Source organism: Falco punctatus (assembly GCF_963210335.1).
Source record: "Falco punctatus genome assembly, chromosome: 3".
Lineage (NCBI taxonomy): Eukaryota > Metazoa > Chordata > Aves > Falconiformes > Falconidae > Falco > Falco punctatus.
Genome location: NC_137582.1, coordinates 111,939,211 through 111,951,337, shown reverse-complemented (window position 1 = coordinate 111,951,337; position 12,127 = coordinate 111,939,211). Strand labels below are relative to the sequence as shown.

At 46.5% G+C, this 12,127-nt stretch overlaps 1 protein-coding gene across 4 annotated transcripts; it reads left to right on the top strand.

The window, feature by feature from the left end:
- Window positions 1-2,097: 2,097 nt before the first annotated feature.
- Window positions 2,098-11,299, top strand: AGTRAP (angiotensin II receptor associated protein). Of its 4 annotated transcripts, none has more exons than XM_080380965.1 (6): window positions 2,098-2,248; window positions 7,064-7,098; window positions 7,327-7,438; window positions 8,057-8,255; window positions 8,470-8,508; window positions 10,410-11,299. In XM_080380965.1, exons 1-6 carry the CDS (start codon window positions 2,222-2,224, stop codon window positions 10,514-10,516), a joined length of 519 nt encoding a protein of 172 aa, XP_080237091.1. In that variant the 5' UTR covers window positions 2,098-2,221; the 3' UTR covers window positions 10,517-11,299. The 4 variants fall into 4 exon arrangements, with proteins under 4 accessions (XP_080237091.1, XP_080237092.1, XP_080237093.1 ...); XM_080380967.1 differs by having other exon boundaries at window positions 2,179-2,248; window positions 7,064-7,127; XM_080380966.1 differs by lacking the exon at window positions 8,470-8,508 and having other exon boundaries at window positions 2,155-2,248.
- Window positions 11,300-12,127: the final 828 nt, after the last annotated feature.

The following is a 12,127-nucleotide window of genomic DNA, read 5'->3' as shown; positions in this document are numbered from 1 at the left end:
TGAGTTATCAAGCCTAGGGAAGGGAATAGAGACAGCAGGTTACACAGAGAGACAATTTACAAGGTACAAGCAAAGCAAAGCAGAGATAAAAAAAAAAAAAGAGCCACCCCCCCCAGATCAGATAGGTGTGAGAGACGTGCAAATGCATAATGTCTATCATAGCTCTCACTGTTTTCATATCCATGAGATCATTAAGACATTTCTAAGTCCCTTGAGTCCATGACATGCAAGCCCAGGATTATAATAAGCAGGGCTGAATTAATTGCACAATACATTGATGAACAAAATTAAGTACTTTTATTGTACAAGGGGAAACGAATGCTTTGCATTAAACAGCAGTCACATCAATCCAAATTATGGCTCATGCTGCATAAATGATAATGAGACTTTGTCTCACTCTGAGTGAGAACGCTGAAAGGAGCAAAGACGCCCACATACTGCTGCATCCAAGCAGTGCTCATACTTAAACTGGGACAGTGGAATTTGTCTTTATAACAAACAGTTCTCCTTTGATAGATACCTATCCTGGCGGAAGGGCATCCCTGTTGCACTTTGCACCCAAACAATGAGCCAGCAATATGGCTTTTCAAAGTCTCTCTTTATCTTTCCCTCCACCCTTGGTGTTACATCTTCTTTTAGGGTAAAATCCAGTCCTTGACATTACTGGGACCACTAACCATTGATCCCATCTGATGCCACTACTTCTGTGAATAGAAGCCATGCTTCTCTGCAAGACACAGAAATGGAAATGAAGTCTCATCTGATGTGTCATGTGGCAATAGATGAGTTATATTTCAATCTTTCATCTGTTAAAGTGGCACATTCAGAGATTCCGAAGGGGGGACTTTCACAGCCTTTTTCTTTTTTTTTTACTGCTGTTCTGAACTATGCAACCCAGTCAGTTTTGTTCTACAGCTTCCTCTGTTTAGCATTTTCTAGGTTGTTGCATTTGGACATTTAATACTTTGCCTTGGGAGATTTTCAAGCGTGCTGCATACTAGCAGTCAATAGCACTCAGGGTGCAGTGAAGGACAGGCTAGCAAGGACTACATTTGTGGCTTGTCTGAGAATGTCTTGAGTGTTGGTTCAACACTGCGCAATTTTCATGCATAACCTTGCACTGCTTGAACTGGAAATGAGATTGAAGGATGACTCATACATTTCCACATTCAGCTTCTGCAATGAACTTCTGATTCCTTGCTCATTCCTTAGGGGTCCCATCTTTTCTGTAAGAATAAATGATGTCAAGAAAGCAACTGACCCAGTAAAACACTGTAGTCTCACACTGCAGACAAGTAGAGGATACATTGGGCAAGCAAGGGAGGGTTTGTCAGGTGTCATCCTGACTTCTTGATTCTGTTAGTTAATTTGCCATACTTGGGGAGAAGACTGCTATCGTCAACTGGGCAGGAAACGATAAGTTAACAGCAGCACTGTGCGGGGTCAGGTTGATCACTTATCAACTTCCCTAGCTTGAAAATGGGACAAGCTTTCTTTCAGAATGAGAAATGAAGAACTCATGATTTGTACCAGGCTTTTAGGCAAAAAGTTCAGTCATCTAGCTGAAGGGAAAAATCTAGGGCCAAAGGAAGCAACCAAGTACTTGCCAGCCATTCTAGCTACATGGCTGGAGACTCCAGTGCTCAGCCCCAACGACTGACCTCAGCTTGGCTTGGTTATGGCATGACACAGCTGAGCACAGCAAACACCTTGCTTTTTACCGAGAGTCTCTTTGTCACTCCTCGCATTTTTGTCACAGCACTGGTGTGTCCACAAAAGCTCTCTCTTCCCCCACCAAGGCCGCTAAGTCCTGTACACGCATTAGCCCTCCCGGACACCGAGCGCAGCCACAGGGTAACTCAGCCCTTCCCTCAGCTGCACGATGGGTGTGAGCAGCTGGGAGAAACGTTCGGCTGCACGTTTGGAGGCAGCAGCCTGCTCCAGACACACCGTTCCCCTCGTGGGGCCCGTCCGTGTCGGCAACGGGCGCGGTGCGACGCACGGCGGCCCTGGGGCTCCCAGCCCAAGCGGCCCCGAGCTCCGGCCGCCTGCCCCGCCGCGCCCCCGCTGCCGTGGCCCTGGGCACGGGCCGGGGCAGGGGCCCCGCCGCCCACCTCCCTGCCGGCGCGGGGCCGGGCGGTGCCCCGGCTCCTCCCTCCCCTGGGCGGCCCGTGGCGGCGGCGGGGCCCGGCCCGACCCCACGTGAGGCGGCCCCGCCGCCATGGAGCTGCCCGCCGTCAGCCTGAAGGTAGGGGCCGCGGGGCCGGGCCGCTCCCGCCTTCCCCCGGCCAGGAGGTGCCACCGGCTGCCCCGCGGCCGCCCGCCTGCTCGGGCTCGGAGGCGGCAGGCGCCGGCGGCGGGGCCGGGGCTCTGCCGGGAGCGGCGGAGGGGCTGCGGGGGCTCGGCCGGCGGCCCGCGGGGGCGGCAGCCCTCTTCCCCGGCCTGGCCTGGCCTCCCGTGCCGGCGGGGCCAAGCCGTGTTCATCGCAGGGACGAACGGTGCCAAAGCTCCTGGTCCCCCGGGCGGGCGGGCGGGCGACGGCTCCCGGCGCTCGCTTACCGCAGGGTCGAGGCTGGGGCGGCCGGAGGCTGGGCTGGGGGCCCCGGGGCTCCTCGCTCAGCCGGCCCGAGCGGGCCCGGGCAGGCACGGGGCGAGCCCCGAGCGGGCAGGGCTGGGCTTCTCGGGACGGGTGTCCCAGGAAGGCGGTCGCGCTTATCGTGGGGTTATCGCCTACACACCGAAACTGCTCCGGTCCGGGGGAGGGGGGGCGAGCGGCCTTTGAGGGACACCGGAAAATTTTCGTGAGCGTCTGGTAACCAGAGAAATGGCAAATAAGGGACTTAGCATAACACAGTTATGTTATGCTTTTCACTTTGGGAAGCAGCATATCCTTGGAGACAAGCTGGAGGACATAAAAATAACTTTTTTGCTTTTGATATTTGGTATTAAAGACTTCGCTGATACAGACAGGTGAAATTTTCCTCTTTTGTTTTTCTCCCATTATATTCTCAGAACTCTGAGCTTTCTAGATAGGGGTGCCTTTTTCCAGCTTTGCTATGCTGCGTATCTTGCTTGGTGCGGCAAGTGTTAGGCGCTTTCTTTGATTAAAACTTTGCCTGGAGAATGAGAGCATCACTGATCACCTCAGTTTTCTTCTGCTGTTGATTCATAAGGCTGTGAGCAGTGGCCTTGGAGCAGGCTGCCTACGGGTTGGGTGGGAGGATGCTATCATCTTGGCTACTTTTACAAATTCAGCTTTGCACAGGCAGGCTTTCATGTGGCTGTGCTAAATAAAAGCTTGGCCTTCATGTAATCATGACTTGCCCCTCTTGCTAGTTCACCAAGAAAAGCAACTTCCCTTGTCAGAGGCAAGTAAGCAAAGGGGTTTTTCAGGGCCTGGCATGTGGATTATATCGTATTCTGGAAACTAGCTGATACTTAGTTCTGATGAGCTGGAACTACTGTGTTATTCCCAGGCCACTAGGAAGATAAAAAGATCTTGCCATCTGCCTTGTTTTTTATCTTGGTTTGATTTTTCTTTTGTTCCCTTGTGCTAAAACAGTAGTGAAAAATGATATTTAATTAAAAAGTTTACTAACATGAAATACATGTTCTGCCACAGGAGATAGAGATAGGGGAGCTGAAAAACACAGGCTTCTTGAACAAATGAGTCACTGTGACAACACAACTAAAATACTGCCTTTCTTCTCTGGTTCCAGACAGCCATTCCCAAATCTTTTACTAGATGAGAGTGAGTTTGTCCTGGGCAAACTGTTTTCAGGATTTAGAAATGCCCTGTTGTCGAGTCTGCTGGTACTGCTGTGGGGCTGAAGAGCTGGGGAATGGGTAGTTAATAATTGTACCTGCATCTTTATACTGTTCTGAGTTAGGGCCTGCTTCCCTGAAACCTATTGCAAAGGTGAGAAAGATTCTTATTCAGAAGGGGACTGGAAGTAATGCACAGTACTGCTATTCATTGGCGTGATCTGTTTACAGTTTCTGTGAGATTAGAAAGATGAGCCTCGTGATAGAAGTAGCTCCAAGAAAACTGCATGACTGAGCTGTATTTGTGCCAGAACATAGCAATGTCTTAGCCTTGAGGTCTCTCTTTAAGCTACTTGCAGAGCTATAAAATTAATGTAGCAGGCTTTGCCCTAGAGCAGATGAGGAACATGCTCATGAAACAGCATTTACTGGCTCAGCTCTAATAGTAATGCTCAGCAAAGCATGTGGGAAGCATCATAGCCGTATTTTTGCAGCGAATGCTTGACACCTATGATTATTGTAATAACTATGCAGAGCCTCGATATAGAGTTTGAGTTTGATCAAGCCTGGACAATGCCCTACAATCCACCTGCCTGAAAATGTACATTTTGTGCTTGGGCACTTTTAAATGCTAGGTCATAGAATCATAGAATAATTCAGACTAAAAGAGACCTCTGTATGTCATCTAGTCCAACCTCCTGCTCAAAGCAAAGCTGACTTCAAAGTTAGATCAAATAGCTCAACTCAAAATTCAGCTGACTTAAAAATCTGTGAGGATAGAGCCATGACAACCCCACTGGATAGCTTGTTCCACTGCCTAACCACTCTCATTATCACTCTGTTACAATAATAAGGAGCATCCTTACAGGTAGCTCACTCACAGGTGACTACTCACATCTGTATTTCAGTTAGTATATCCTCAGGTGAATATGTCACTCACAGAGTAGATGAACTTGCTCTCTCTCTCTCAAAAAAAAAAAAGTAAAATAAGAAGTTAGATACTATAAGAAAATAATTGTAATTTGGAACCAGCTAATTTTTAACTTGGTCAAAATTCAACCTTGTGCTAGGTTCTGTTTTGAAGTGTGTTTAAAGGAGTGAGTTCCTATTCCAAAGCATTTCCCACCTGACTAGAGAAAGGCTCTTTTTATGCTTGGCAATTAGTTCCATCACATGCTGGGATTTGCAGAGGAGCTAGGAATTCCCCTTAGGTCTCTGCAGTTTCCAATGGGATGCTTTTAATCACATGGTCATCCTTTTGCCCCGAAGGGATGGGGACAAAGGTCCCACCTTTCTTATTTTCTGCTCTCAGCACTAGCTCAAGTCCTAGGAGTATTGCACTAGTGACCAGGAAGGGAACACACCTTGTTTTTATTTCAGCGGTCCCGCATACCGTCAGCCCTAGTTTACCTGACTTTATGCCGATGGCTGAGCAGTTTTCTTAATTTAATAAATGCAATATTGATCTAGACAGCTTTAAAAAAAAAAAAAAAAGCTACCCTGCCTAATTATGTTAACTGGTGAGCCTTGAGGGGTCTTGTGGGTATGTAGCATGCAATTAAATACTACCTAATTAAGAATTTCCCTGATGTTGTCCTAGTCTCTTGAGTAAATGCTATTTGCATGTCTCCATTCTTATCCAAGAACATCTTGTATTTTACTGATTAGCAGTTTCTGCCTGGTCTCTGTGGTACAGTTTGGGAGAAGGGAAAGCAGGGGGTGGGGGTGAAGCATTTTGTAGGCTTTCATGAACAATTAAAAAAAATCATTAATAAAAATCTGTTTAAACCGTGTTTGAAGTTACAGCAAAGTCTAGGCTACTCAGTGAATGCTCAGCAGATGCACTAGGGTACTGCAGTGAAGCAAGAGCTCTGTCTTATCATAAGACATCTACATTGTGGTATCTTGGCAGAGCAGTATGAGACACTGCTCACACTCCTAGTACGAGCAGATGTGTCACTCCTGTTGATTTCCTGGCTGTGCTTCACTCGTGTCACAACTTCATAGAGGAACTAGTTTTGTATTAAATTACAGCATGGATAGATGTTTCAAGTCAATGAATACAGCAGGATGTCAGTAGATCTTAATTATTTATTTTTTTTAGTGTCTTAATGCTCCTATCTGCGTACAGCTTTCCTGTGTCCACTAAGTAATTTAGCATTTTGCTAGTCACTCTTCCCACCCACCCTTTTTTTTTTTTGGGGGGGGGTGGGGAGCAGGACAGAGTATGTGGCAGGAGTCCTTCAGGGGAATTTTGGTGGTGTGTAGTCATAGCTTCCCATGGATCCTCTGATATGACCAGGCTTCAGCCTTTCTTTTATGAGGCTGCTAGTAGAGCCTGTCTTCCATGTTCTTCTCTTCACAAATGTTTAAAAAGTGAATGAGTGATCTCCCTTTGTTGTGATTGGCCAGAAGGCTCAAAAACAAGTGAGTGCATGGATATAGGTACAGAAAAAGACTGAAGTTGTATATTCTGTTCCTATTTGCTGTCTTAACAAACATGTAGAGTATGTCTCCATGGTTACAGAAATGTCAGGTGCTGGTGAAGAGAACCTTTGTGTCACTCATTACAGTAAGATGCTTCCTTCTTGCTTTGTGTCCCCTTGAGCACAAGGATCATAACCATTAAGAACATTTGCAAAGTACGGAATCTGTGACAGCATTATTTTATTGCTACTTAGGGCACTGCCAGCATTTGGGCCCTGGTGGCTTCACTGGGAGTGAAAAGAGCTGTGTACTATGGCAGGATTGGGTTCTCAGATTCCTAGAAGATGCCTCCACGTCTGTTAATATTGCAGCGAGGTTGAACCACTGCTCTGAACAGACTGGAAGGAGGTAAAAGGAGGATTTACTGAGGACTGGAGTGAAATTTCTGGGAGCTGCAGGCATGACTTTCCATGGATGACTTGGTGATGGGATGGCAGATTGGTCATGTATAAACTGTGCTAGCATAGTGTGAATCAGATTGCTCGGCTTTCTGTACAAACTCTTCTGGAGTTCCAAAATCAATAACCCATTTAGAAAAGACTAAGTGGTCCCTGAATCAACTGTCAACAGAGATGACAACAACAATGAATGACTGCAGTGTAGCACCACAGGAAATACTCAGCAACAGAAGCAAAGAAAAATGGTTTTGTGTCTTCACTGTCCCAGTTGCTATGCCAGCTTTCTGCACTGGTTCATGGGTCCAGGGTACTCTTCCAACCGTCCCTCTGAAACAAGATGGTGCATTTCACATTGATCCTTCCAGAGTTCTCCCAACTTGCTGACCTGTCTTCCTCTCTTTTTTTTTTCATAGGCCATCATTCTGGTACACTGGCTGCTCACAGTGTGGTGAGTGATTGGTGACTGGCCTGGCCTGGGTGAGAAAAGGGTATTCTTTGATACGAGGAAATGGGATGTTCTCAGGGAATCAGCACTCCCTGTTTGTGCCTGTCTGTGTGCAAGAAGACCCTAAATCTAAGAGTGAGATGATTGTATGGGAACAGTGATGAATGCAAACAAACTGTTGCAGGCTTACTGTGAATGTGGGCTGGATATTTTTTTTGTCTCGTTTGGCAGGGGATGCATGAATTACATGTTTCCAGCCTCCTATGCCTGGGGAAATTTCAGTGTCCTTGCGGTGGGGATCTGGGCCATTGTGCAGCGAGATTCCCTTGATGCCATCGTGATGGTGAGTGTGAGAGTATTTGCCTCCACCAGGCTGCTCAGGGAGAGGGTGGAGAGCAGAGACAGCTCCCTTGAGTCAGTGATGATTTTCAGCTGTTCCCAATAAACAGTGAGCAAGTTGTATTCCCTGTTTGCATTGTTTTGTGGTTTTTTCTTTTTTTTTTAAGAGAGCATATAAATCTATAGGCATTGTAAACCATGGTGAGAAGCTTTCGCTATCACTTATTTTCATTCTCAGAGGTGAGGCATACTTGATTCTTACTTTTTTTTGACCTGCTGTTGTGACTTGTAATTCCAGAGGAGGACTCAGAGCATTTAATATGCTTGAGTTGGAGGGGCTTTATAAAACCCTTCTCTGAACATTAAAGAGATTGGCAAGCAAAAATAAACAATCCTGGAGTGTATCACAAGGTGTCTGACAGATGTGAAGAAAATGCATGAAATACAGGATCATTTGTCTAGGAATCTGTCTACCTGGGGCAGTGTCGGGGGTTAGCAATGTTTGATACTGGGGCAGAGGCATGATTGTGTGAACACAAATCTCTCAGGAAATTGACTATGTAACTGACTGTTACTCCTAGTGGTTAGTCAGTACTCAGTCAATGTCCTGTTCCGTTTCCAGTTCCTGACTGGCCTGCTGCTCACGGTCCTCACAGACATCATTCACATCTCTGTCTTCTACCCTCCAAACAACCATCTCACTGATGCGAAGCGTTTCAGTATAGGCATGGCCATCTTCAGCCTCCTCCTCAAACCTGTGTCCTGCTGTTTGGTGTATCGAATGTATCGGGAGCGTGGAGGAGAGTACACCTTTAACATAGGTAGGATGCTTGCTCCCATGTCGGTGTGGGCCACCTGCTCTGGTGTTGGGGAGACCACCTTGCACTTTGGACCCTTCAGCCTAAGCTCTGCGCAGCTGGGTTCTGCCTCCCTTTCCAGGGAGGGTGCTGCTTTCTCTCTTGCTTATGTCTTCCATTTTGTGGTTCTGGTGTGTCTTAGGCCTTAAACTTATGTTCTTCCTCTCTTCCCTTGCAGACCTGGAGTCCTTGTCTGACAGCCATTTTGCCCACGATGGTATTGTGAGAGAGACTGCAGTCTCTCTTAGTATAACTGAGAGGCTTTTCCTCTCTTCCTCCTCCTGCGTTTGTGTGTGCTTGTTGGAAGCCTTTGGGTATCCTTCTCTCTTTGCCACCCCTTTCTTCTCCTTCTAGGGGAAGGTGGGCAGCATCCCCACTAGCTAGATTATGCAGGAGAGGGAAAGAAGCTGGATTTCTAACTCCATGCTTTCTGTGGGCCTCCCATGTCCTAGCTACCTTGATTGCTTTGGACATCCATTTCCTTACCTGGAAAATAGGACTGATGTTTACCTCATGGGACTTTGCCTGGAGGCGCTCATTTTTCTTCTGGTTGTGGTAGCCTTGCTGGAGAGAAGGGGCCGTGGCTGGATCTTCAGGGTCTTAGTCACTTTTGCCAAGCATGCCTGGTGCTAGTTCATGCTGGAGAAGCTGCCAGGGACTGTTTGCTGTGTGTGAGTTCACGCTGGCAAACCCACCAGCCTGGCAGTTATCTTCTTGCCTTCCTAAGAAGGCTGTGAAGGGTAATGGATGGTATAACTGCATTACAGTGTTTGAAAGCTGTCACTTGCACTGCTTGGATGCTAGCAAAGAAGATAACGCTTCCTGTGAAAAAAGGCAGATACCTGCAGAGGAGGAGAGGCTGAGAGGCCATGGAAGGAAACCATGGCTTGGGCTGCTATGTGCTGTGTGCATCTCTGCTAGTGGAATGTGCATGTCTTCTCCATCAGTGCTTGTGCAAACGCCTGACAGATCAGTCTTAACTGGGTCAGGATGTCTGTGAGTTAAATGCAGTGCCTTGCCATAGTTGTGCCAATTTTTATTAGCTGCTCACTGTGCTTGTAAGTGGAATTTGACATTTGTGTCCCATGGAAAGTGTAGGTATCGTTGTGGAGTTCATCCCCTTGCTTGGAGTTTGGGAGCACTCCCTTTCAACCACACTATCCCAACACAGGCATGATACTGTCTGAGAGTGTCCTCTCAGGCACAGGTTGGAATTCAGACACTTTGTAGTTGCATATCCTCTCCTGAACTGTCTTTCTCACAAGATTTTCAGTACAAACTGTGCTGCCGTTGTGTTGAATGTGGTTGACAAATTTCCTTGCTCATTTTTCTGCCCTGGCATTATCCTTCTGAACCTAAATGTTGCATTTTTCCTGGTCTTCTCTGTCTCATTTTCTTTCCCCATAAAACGCCTTTTTGGCAGCATCTTTGGTGCTTGGACCAAGCCTCTCATATGATTTGGTGCCCACCTTTGATTCAGATTGCTTTCTAGCCATGGCAGACGCCTGGCCTGTAGATGCAGAGGTGTCCATGCACATTCCCTGCCTGTCTCTTCTTTCCCTGATCATCCCCTGGACAGTAACACAGTTTAGTACCAGTCTTGTACCACAGGCAAATTGTTCAATTGGGAGCACTGCTGGATTCAAATCAAGTGCCGTGGTGTGGCACACTTGAGGCATAGCTGCATTGTTGGGAAGAGTGGTTCATGGATGAATCATGCTCTTGCACCTATGCTGTCAGCTAGCCATGGTTTTGTCTGTTCATTTTTCCACTACATCTCATAAATTTGATCTTGCTGAAATATGCTAAATATGCTATTACAGGAGCCTGTTATGCTGCTATGTAGTATTGTGGGTCTTGCTCTCACACAGCCGTGTGGCTACTAAGAGAGCAGTTCTCAGGGAATGAAGAGGCATGTTCAAATGCATCTGTTATTTTGCCTTTGTTGGAAGGGTGAGTTTTCTTACCTCCTGCCTGTGTAGTGAGGATCACAAAACACAGGTACTGGAGAGCTGGTAGAGCAGCTAATGTGGTATGGTCGGAACTGTTGTTTCTTTTAGAGGATTCAGTTCTTGCGCTTTTGTTTTTTCCCCAATCTTCTTTTCCGTCTCCATTCAGGTGTCACCTGTGCAGGCCAGGATCGCAGCACCTATGAGCCAATTGATCAGCAGGATGCCCCTCCACAGTGGCCTGACTCAAGCAAGACAGCTCAGCAGCCGTACTGAGGCCCCCTCTGCAACAGGGAATGGACGCTTCCCTCGCCCAGTCTAGCCTTCTGCTCTTCCCATGTCTGTTCTATGGAGCAAGACCTGCTACAGAGCAAACAGGAGAGGATCTGACTTTTCATTTCTTTTGCCTCCCTGAAGGATAGGCAGATGGGTTGCTGCAGTAAGTTCAGAAGATCTCAAGAGATGTCATGTTAAACACTGTGACTCTGTAATCCCCGCACTCTCCTCCCTCCCGCTCTGTATACGTGAGTGGATGCACCTTCTGCAGTCTTCCAAGCCTTGTGTCATGCATCCTCTCTATCGCAAGGAAACCACTCAAAATATTCCCAGACAAGCTATCTTTGAAAGGCTTATGGACTGCCCTTAAACAATGGTTTAGCCTGCTTTTATGCAGATATATTTCCAGGAAACATCTGGGAGTTCCTGTGTGCTGTTTTTGATGGTGTTATTTAACTAAGATTTATGACTGTAACTCTCTATGCTAGCTGTAGTGGTTTGCACAAAGCTGGGCTTGGTATAAAGATGCTCTTACTGGGCCAGGGAGCTGCTTGTGCTCCCAGTATCTAGTCTTGGGTTTTATTCACTGATGTTTTTATGCAAGTTGAATGTCCTTTGGGACACTTAAAATGGCTGAGGGATGTAGGTTATAGATATCCTGTGCCTTGAAATGTCCTTTTGCCTTCAGCTGAAACGTTCTTAACTATCTTAACAGAACTTGAAATACTACATTTTTCTAAGAAAAAAATATAAAAGGAACACAGTTCTTCTGTGTTAGAAAAAGTTCTACTGGTCACCTGTCTTATTTGAAAATGTAGGTATTCCTGAGGGTTTGGGACTGGCAGGCAGTCTGGGAGAGTCATTATGGGGGAAGGTCTACAGGGCTTCAATGGCTTTTAGTCTAAGCTTTACTCAGACAAGTAGAGGGTGCTGCTTGTAAATATGTGGGTAGGAAGGTGAGCTAGTAAAACGAAGATTGAGGAAAGGAAAAGATGGGTTTATTTACACCGCAGTGGTGATCTCCATGAGGTGTGACAAACTATAAAGTCTAATCTTACCCACAGTAAATCTGCCCTGCTGTGGCTTTCAGGTAAAATTAAAAAAAAAAAAGAAATTTAAACAAGATTCTTCTTCAGAAGTAAAAGAGTATGACAGCTTTGGCAGAATGGAAATACTAGTGCTAGAAAGATCTGTGTTTTTCTGAAGGAGTTTAATTTTCAAAGTTTACATCTGTTATTCTACAATTGCATTTCTCTTGACAAGACCTGCTGCTGCATTGATTCTGCAGTGACCAAGAGCCCTGTTAACTTTGCTCTAACCTCTAGAACCATGCCATTTGTATTTTTAAAACCAAGCAATTTTCTCCCAAGTCTGATCACTTTAAACACAAGCTGATGCTTCCCCCACTGTGCTGCACAAGCACTACAGTGACCTGCTGCTGTACCTGGACTATCATCATTTATGCTTGGACCAAACACATGGTAAATGCCATACAAGTGCGACAGTCTGGTTTGCTTTCCTGAGGTGAGTGTTGTGCATTCATTTTGCAGGCTGCCATGCAATAGAGTACAGGAATAGGAATCAGTCTGCTCTCATGGTCAGATGGGGAGG